This window comes from Nanorana parkeri, unplaced genomic scaffold, assembly GCF_000935625.1.
Source record: "Nanorana parkeri isolate BGI_ZX_2015 unplaced genomic scaffold, ASM93562v1 scaffold505, whole genome shotgun sequence".
Lineage (NCBI taxonomy): Eukaryota > Metazoa > Chordata > Amphibia > Anura > Dicroglossidae > Nanorana > Nanorana parkeri.
This window is the reverse complement of record NW_017306773.1, coordinates 666,575-675,401: the sequence shown is the minus strand read 5'-3', so window position 1 is coordinate 675,401 and position 8,827 is coordinate 666,575. Positions and strand designations below refer to the sequence as shown.

The window sequence follows — 8,827 nt, the reverse complement described above, 5'->3', positions numbered from 1 at the left end:
TTAGCATTGTCAGCCTGCAACAGGAAGTGCTGTTAATGGCAGAATGTCCTGGTAAGAAATGTTGCAGTGGATTTACAAAGTGTTAAAAATGTTACACCCTGAGGCAAGAAGAATATATTGAAGGTTTACATACACGTTGGGGTCTAGTTATAAACTTTTTGAAGGCCCATTGTTATGTGCTTATGCCAAAATGAATGCTCTTTAGTGGTTTATTTACAAGGGAACACTTTGTTTCTTAAATGTAATATCGCATTTTGACCACTAGGTGCATAGGTAATTAAAAAATCACTGCCAATGCTCCTTTAGCTCCATCTAGTGACCATAATGTGATATTACATGGATCTTTCGAAAATTCATTTCACGTGTAAAGATAAAAAACCTAAATGTTCCATTTTGGCATATATTCGCACAGAGCAAATGTTCAAATAATCGCCCTTTGATTTATTTATAAAACAGGTCACGCTGTGGTCAAAAATAAACCCCGAAATGCCCCTCAAAAAGTGAAATCCTATATGAAAAAAAGTAGACTAAAATAAAAACAAGCGCGTGTGTGGTGTCTCAGGAATAAGCGACACAGCCCAGTGTTCAATAAAAATGTGCAATTAAAAAAAGTCAACCTTGGAAAAAAGAAAAAAAAAAAAAGAAGTATATACACAAGATTTTATACCTTTGTTGACATTTCTATATCTGTTAAAAATAATAATCACACGTTAAGCTTTACTGTTTTAGACCGAACGACGACGTCGGATCTATGTGCAAATTGCATTTGTGATGTTGCTTTCAGCTCTTTGTGTACTAGGACTGGATTAAGACTGGAAGCATTTGGCTACAGGTTACTGCATGCTTATTGCTCGAAATGAGATCTGGGAAAAGGCCGAGACCTATCGCGCCAGGATTTTGATTAAATTTGCACACATTTCAAAGAACTCTATAGTATGGCTTCCTGGTCGAGGGACCATGTCGGTGTTGGAGGAGTCTGCGGATGAGGTCAGCGAAGAAGGGACGGAACCATTAGATGACTTTGCTGGGGCTTCCGTGTCAGAGTCACTTTTCTGAGGCAGGCGGGCACTGCCAACAGACCCCGACCGTCTTGGTGTGGTATTTTCAGATTTGCCCTCGCAAACATCATCTGTTGAAAGAAAGACAAGTCATCTTCAGTGTCCACACAAACTGGGAAAATATATTTCAACATTTAAAGTAGGGATGCACCAATACCGGCTTTTCGGTATTGAGTGAAGAGTAAAGATTTTTGCTTTAGTACTCGCCGATACCGAGTACCAATACCAGTGCTTCCGTTGGCATGGAGCTGGCTTCCCGGGCAATCAGAAAGCCGCTCGGCGGTTAAGGACATGTCACCCAGCTTCCCGATTGCCCGGGAAGCCGGCTCCATGTTTGGCCAGGAAGCGAGTAATGACCCACCTCCCCGGTCAATCGACATGGAGCCATCTTCCTGGCCAATCAGGAAGCTGGGAGGCGAGTCATTACTCGCCGCCCATCTTGCTTAACGCACAGGAAGCTGGCTCCATGTTACCTACGGCACTTCGGGTCATAGGAAATCTTCCTCTGACCAGAAGTTCTGGTATCGGGAAGGTATCTGTGCATCCCTAATTTAACGTGAAGTGGCCACCTTGCCTATTCAGGGCAGAATGACAAGTTCTATAAAGCGTTAACTCCTCCCACCTTTGATACGTGGAGGGGTAAAGACCTGCTCACCCGCCTCAAGGGTCAGTATTGAGGGCAGGCGACTGGCTGCTTGAGCCTGAGCACTGCATCCTGGGAGGAAGGGAATAGAGCAGGGCTGGACAAATCTCAGGAGCCGGGTAGCCAATACTTAATGACAGCTGGCATCTAACTTTTTAGGTTCTCTAGTTGTGGTCAATGGAGCTGGCTCTTGGAAAAAAAATCCTAGTGGCTCCTGGGATGGACAGAGTGGCTCCTAAATTCCATATGAATTTGTCCACCACTGTGATAGAGGGGAGAATTTTCAAGGACTGACATTAAAAAAAGAGCAATAAGGGAGCACAGCGAATAAGACCATCAATGGTGAGGGATGGGAGCGTGGCCTTTCAAGAGAACCTGCCACTATGCCCTGAATGGGCACAACTATTTGGATTTCTACACAATGCAAGTCAACCTGCATGTTCAGGATCATGGTTGTACCCATTCATGGCTCAGTCATGCCCAAGACACCCACAAAAAAAACCTAACAGTCTGGAGGTGCATCACTCAGGGTGAAGAGTTTAGCAGCAGTCTCTGCCCTGCATCCACCCTCTGCAGAAGGAAAGCACAATATGAACTGCGTGTGTTCATGAGATTGAAATGATGGCTTCAGTAGCATGCTGCTGGTCTGCTAGCATTTCATTCTCTGTAAATCTGGAAACATAACGTTGCTTTGTTTTCTTCTGAAATTGCAGTCCTGTTGCTCTGGTAACATGGCACCAATTATGGGACTGCGAACACAGCTATGATTCAGACTATAATTATTTTAGGTTGAACTCCAGGCAAACCTTCTATTACACACAGTGTGCACCGACTAGGCAAAGCAGGTTGTTACGTGTTCAAGAATTTCCTACAAACCAGAATTCATTACAGTGTTGTCTTTTCTTCCATCCTGCTGCCTGACCCAAAGACAAATGAATCCTTAGTAAGGAAGGGCTATTGGGCAAGGTGTCCATATACCACAGACTGCTTTACACCTATTGTGTTGTGAGCACAGAGGTTCAGCTTTAAGGTTGGTTCTGGGTTATCACAAGTAATGGTAGATTGTACTTCTAAAGTAGTGATGTGCAGACATTCCCTTATCCCAGCACAGGGTCCCAGCCTAAACCCACCATTGCTGGCTCTAGCTTGTGTAGCAGTTCTGCCACCACACCACTCTCTCAGGGCAAGATCAGATTGTGTAAATACAACTCACTGGGGCGATCCACTTCCAGGACTCGCAGCTATTTCCAGTACCCTAAAAGGTCTATGGGGAATTTTCTAAAACCTGGACAGATGAAGACGTGACCATGGGTCCCAAAAGTGGATGGCACTAGGACTGGCAGGTTCATCTGGGGGTTCAGCATCACCAAGCCGAGTACTACTTCGACAATGCATTTAGTATAGTAAATCTATACTAGGGGTGGGCAACTTCTGCATTCCAGCTGTGCTGAACTACAAACCCTATCATGCCTCTGGGAGTCATGCCTGTGGCTGTCAGTCTTGCAATGCCTCATGGGACTGCTAGTTCAACAGCTTGAGGGCTGAAGTTGCCTACCCTTGATCTTAACCAATACTGAAGCTTTGCATCAGGCTCCCCCTCCCAGAACATACCAGTGCCAGAACCACCTATCAGCAGACCTGACCTCTATCATGTGGTGTTGGGGGATAGCTTACTTGCCTATATGCCTGTATACAGACTTTCAGCAAGGGATTCAGCAGTGCATTGTGCAGGCAGGGTGTGTCATCATATAGTATTTCATGCAGAATGTAACACAATGGGGACACACAAAAAAAAAACTCACCAAGTGACCGGGTACAGAACCAAAATCGTGGCAAGGAGACATCACCGATGGTGCCAGGATCCCGCACACAGCACATATAGTCAAAATATTGCTCTTAGATGGAACACCACTTTAGTAATCACGTCTCTATATTAGAATAATAGTAGATAAACCATAACATTCCAGTATGGTACATACCATCTATACTGCGGAAGTCCAGCAGGTATGTCCGGCTGTCCACTTGGTATAGCTGCAGACTCATTTTTGTGTACATGCTCGTTACTGGATTTTTTCTCCTAACGCGGAGGTAGTATGGATTCACCACCTGCAGAAGAAACCTCGATGAATGCAGCATGTGATAGAAGTGTTTTCAGGTTAGATTATAAAATGTATTACAGTTTTGTACATTAATGAGGGTCTGGTTAATTAGCAACTCCAGCCAAATAGTTAAAGTATCTAATTTGTGACTGCATAGGAGTGACAAACAGGCATTTACAATGCAAGCTAGCATGATGTTCTACTTCCATCATTTCCAAAGCCTGCCTTAAGAACCTCGGTGCTTGGTGGAGATTCCTGGCCACCATTATCGTCCATAGAGAACAAAACAAAGATCCTTTTAAAAGTTATTTTTTTCATCTTGGCACAAAAACAGCAAATATGCCGTTGAGTTTCATCCCGAACAATGGACCTTAGCCATAGCTTAGCCTAGCCTAGCCTATGACAAAGTTTTATCTAGGGTGCCGATACCGAGTATTTGGGCGCGTATTCGCCCAAATGCTCAGATACCGGAACTTTGGGTCAGAGGGAGCTCTCCCTCTGACCGCAAGTGCCGAGGGAGCATAGAGCTGGCCTCCGTTCTAATCAGGAAGCAGGGTGCCGGGCTGTGACCCACCTCCTGGCTTCCTGATTGGCTAGGAAGCCAGCTTCACTTGTTGCTAGGCAGTCTGGCTTCCTAACCAAATCAGGAAGCTGGGCGGCACGTAATGACCTGCCTCTCGGCTTCCTGATTGGTTAGGAAGCCAGGCTACCTAGCCAATCAGGAAGCCGAGAGGCAGGTCATGATGTCCTGCCCCACTACCTGCTGGACTAGGAAGCGGGCTTTACTTGTTCGTAAGCAGCCTGACTTCCTAACCAACCAGGAAGCAAAAAGGTCCATTAACTGTGCCAACATCTAAGCAGCTACAGCAAGGGTGATGAGACTACAGAAGTTAGAGCATTGTAAACTTGGGAAGTGTATTCAATGGTTCTACTGGCAGGATCTACATACATTTACAACATGTTCCAAGGGGTACTTAGAAAAACAGAGCTCAGTCCTACTGGTATGAGCTGCCTAAATCACATGTAATATTAAAAAGGAGAACTATGGGGTCAGGGCTTTTCCCCATAGTTCTAAGGGTAACGGGAGGACACAAACTAGCGTCCTCCCGTTACCCTAAGCTCAGTATACCACGAGCTACAGCTTAGTCAGACGCCGCAGCTAAAACGGATCCCGACAATTATGTCTGGTTCTGCCCAGCTGCGTGAGCGACAGCTGGCTCTGCCTATCAGCGCTGGGGAATCCAGCCAATCCCCTGTCACGGCTCTCTGCTGTGTCAAGATCGAGAAGTGAGCAAACGCCGGTATGTGTTCGCTCACCTCCCGATCTACTGAGCCGACCTGTGACAGTATCATTGTCACAGGTCGGCTAGAACTATGAGGTGAGTGAAAAGCACTCACTTAATAGTTCTCCTTTAATAGTTTGACCACAGTTCTACTTTAAATACAAGGCTATGTTCTACGCCTGCATTGCATGAGAAGTGCCGAAAATAAACCATTCCAAGACTCCTGTGCCACATGCTTACAAGGCAGTGACAGAAGGTCAAGTTTGACTGCTTGTGAATAGGGATGAGCCGAACACCCCCCTGTTCGGTTCGTATTCGAACATTCGAATGGCCGAAATGTTCGAATACGAAATCGAACTCAATGCAAGTGTATGGGGGTCGAATGTTCGACCCCCATACAGTTGCCGGTACATGTAATAAATACAGTGTACTGGCCCCCTTACCTCCGCTGCTGTCCCGGCCTCCGGTCCCCTGGTCCGTCTGCTCGCTGTCCCGGCGGTCCGTCGGCTTTTCTCCTTCAGTCCGGCCGTGGATCCTCTGCCCCGCCCCCCTGCCTCCACTTCGTCTGCAGGCTGGGAGCCATACCTTCAGGCCCCTCCTCCGCTGACCTGTGGTCAGGTGCAAGACTTTGCCCAATCAGAGCTTTAGTGGGCATTTTGTATTATGGAATGTACGCGGTCGAACAGACCGCGAACATCCCATAAAGTTCGGCGCTCGAACTGCCGATGTTCGATTCGAACACTCGGGCCATCCCTACTTGTGAACTAGCACATCAGTCAAGGAATAGATCTGTGCCACCAAAGCGTTACACAGCGGTTTTGCTTAGTGGCAGATTACTTTAAAATTGTATTGGATATTATAAAACGAAAGCCCCGGGAATGTTACAAGACCTCATGTACAAATGTATACAAATGATCTTTTCATTGCCTGGGCTACCCACAAGCAGGTAGCAGTCATACTGGCACCATCCTATCCCTCCTCTATTTTACTTGTCAGACATCTGTCAGGTCATGAACATACAGAATAATCTGTCAGGGCACATGCACCAAGCGAGATAAGGACTAGACCTAGGAATACACAATTAACAAAAATCAGGGACATGGGCAAGGGGTGATTTTCAGTATCTCAGTTGTGCAACTAAAATGGTTTGAGATTAAGTAGTATGGGGTCTAGTTATTAAAAACTGTGTAGCCATTTGTCCAGTGAAACATTATGTACATTTGTACTGTGCAAATTATCCAGCAGTTATGAGAAGGGGGAAAAACTGAAGGGCCATTTTCTCTTCTGGTCTAATGTTTCAGTCACGAAGGGGTTAAACAGCCCCGATGCTGGCGACGTACACTGTACGTCGTCAGTCACGAAGGGGTTAAAAGGGTAATTTCACTTTCTCAGGCAATTTGGGGAAACTGAATTAACCCAACCAATCTACCCCCTCTTCCAACCCTGCATTCATTTTGTATTTTATATCTGCCTTTAGTTTTGGATGGAGTGGAGAGGGATTAGAGCACTTGTCAGGTTTTTATAGCAGTCAGAGTCCCTGTTAGGGACTCCATTTGTCCTGGTGATCATCATCAATGAAGTAAAAATAAATCCCAAAGGAATAGATGGGAAATCTTCCAATGGGGACATGCTTACTCTATCCAAAAAAAAAGAAAAGGGGGTTTTGGCTTTTATGATTCCAATATCCCTTCTGAAATGGGGGGTGGGGGGGGGAGGCATGCTACAACAAAATGACAATCCTTACCTTCCACTCATAGCCTAGCTGTTTCATGGCCCGGCACACCTCCGCCATGATGTCATTTGGTCGGCTTTGACTTCTAATTCCTAGGTGCCATTTTGCTCTTCTCACACCGACCTGATGCTTAGATTTTTGTGGGTTCAGCTCATCAAGCGTGTGTCTCTGGCGGGGGTACTCTGCAACCAAGAAGGGCACTCTCTCAGGATGGGGCCGGGGTGGTTGAGGCTCTTCCACAAATGAATCCGGCGGGCTTGTGGCCAAATAGAAATCTTTGGCCTCGTTCATAATTCGTCGGTTATCTATGATCAGGTGATAAGCTACAGCCAATGGGTCCTGGTGATTGCGGCTGTACAGGCAGCTGAGGACCTCCTCCTCCGTACACTCACACTTCTCACACACTTCCTTTAAGGCTTCGTCATCGATCAGGTTTGAACTGCAGGTTTGGTCCTCTGGGAACAGATACTTCGGGAGGTCCAGTTTAAACCATTCATGATCCCTAGATGAAATAAATAAAATCAATCATATCACTGACCGTTACTTCAATTCCAGCTCATACCAAAAAGATTTTTATAGAATAAGAGTTCCCAAGCTACTGTGGTATCAGTTACTGTTACCTAAATGAAATTCTGAAATAGAAGCTAATTTACCAACTTGTTATTGCGGTCTTCAGATTTTTATCCAAATCCCGTCAGAACTGAAAGGCCCCTTTCACATGGCCTTCCGATCCGGTCCTCTTGTCAGTTCTTCAGGAGGACCGGATCGGATGGCTCAATGTTAGTCTATGGGCCAGGGGGATGTAAACAGACTTGTGTCTATTTTTATCCGATTACCTCCACCACCAAACAGGGTATGATTCTGTGGCAAAGACATTGTCAGGCCTTCGCTACACTGCTTACTTATCTATGGCAGAAACAACCTGTCAGATGAGGAATGACATGTCCCTGTGGAACTGAATATCACCTAAGGTGATCGGGTGCTCCAACAACAGATGGCGATGACAGTATACATATGTCACTAGCACACCATATGTAGATTAAATCAGGTTTTACTCGTGTGCATCAAAGTCAACAGCACAAAATTATACGGTAATGGAAGAATCCGGCCGGACTCCGTTCCATGCCGAATCAGTTTATTGAAAATTTGTCAGCGACACCAAGTCCTGTCTGAGATCTGCCCTTTCGGGACATATTTTACCCAATCCTGGGCTTCGTCATAGTTTTCAATAAAACTTGGAACAGAGTGCGCCGGATTCTTCCTTTAATATACCTGTTTGGTTGGAGCGAGGACGCACTCAGTTGTCTTACCCCTGCTAAAGCTGTGGATGAGCAGTGCTTTATTCCCATGTCTTGGTGTTGCACAAAACTAATTGTTTTAGGCCTTTGCAGTGACAGCAAAAATAAGTACCTTCTTTGTTGGGTCAGGCAAAGAATTATGGGAAGAATTTTAGGAAATCTTAAACTGTATGCACAGTGTGAAAAAGTTTTGTGAGGAAACTGTATATATAGGCCCCTTTGGTTAACTATTAAAAAATGTTGTTATCTTTAGGGCCAGACCACTTTATAGAATTTCTGTTTGAAATATTTAGTTTGCTTTTCTGTGCAGACTTCTTTTGGTAAAGCAAGATACAGTTTGAGATTATTGTCCAAAAAAAACAGAAAAGTACTAGTTCCTAAATAGTGGCCCTTCGCTGTGGGAATAAAGCCTGCTCAGTTTGCCAATACATGTACATATTATGGTCTGAAAGTGGTTAAGAATAGTAAGTGACCTCAACAGAAGACTGCAATGCCAAATCAGCATTCCGCTCTGAAATCTACACAAAAATGGTTTAGTATAATAAATGATCTGGGGCAGATATCCCAATACAAACAGATTGCAAGATTATTATTATTATTCAGGATGTATATAGCACCAACAGTTTGAGCAGCGCTTTACAATATAGGGAAGATATTACAATCACAAGACAAGATGGCAAGGAGGACCCTGCCCCTGATTAATATTTATTATGC

General features: G+C 45.0%; 1 protein-coding gene across 1 annotated transcript in view; it reads right to left on the bottom strand.

Annotated features, from left to right (window-relative positions):
- Positions 1 to 873: 873 nt before the first annotated feature.
- PRKAA1 (protein kinase AMP-activated catalytic subunit alpha 1) overlaps positions 874 to 8,827 on the bottom strand; it is a 31,408-nt gene continuing 23,454 nt past the window's right edge. The window contains exons 7-9 of the mRNA XM_018561169.1: positions 6,828 to 7,317; positions 3,681 to 3,807; positions 874 to 1,129 (exon numbers count right to left, since the gene is read on the bottom strand). Coding sequence (XP_018416671.1) covers positions 882 to 1,129; positions 3,681 to 3,807; positions 6,828 to 7,317 — 865 coding nt within the window. The 3' untranslated portion in view covers positions 874 to 881. The remainder of the gene's footprint in view (positions 1,130 to 3,680; positions 3,808 to 6,827; positions 7,318 to 8,827) is intronic.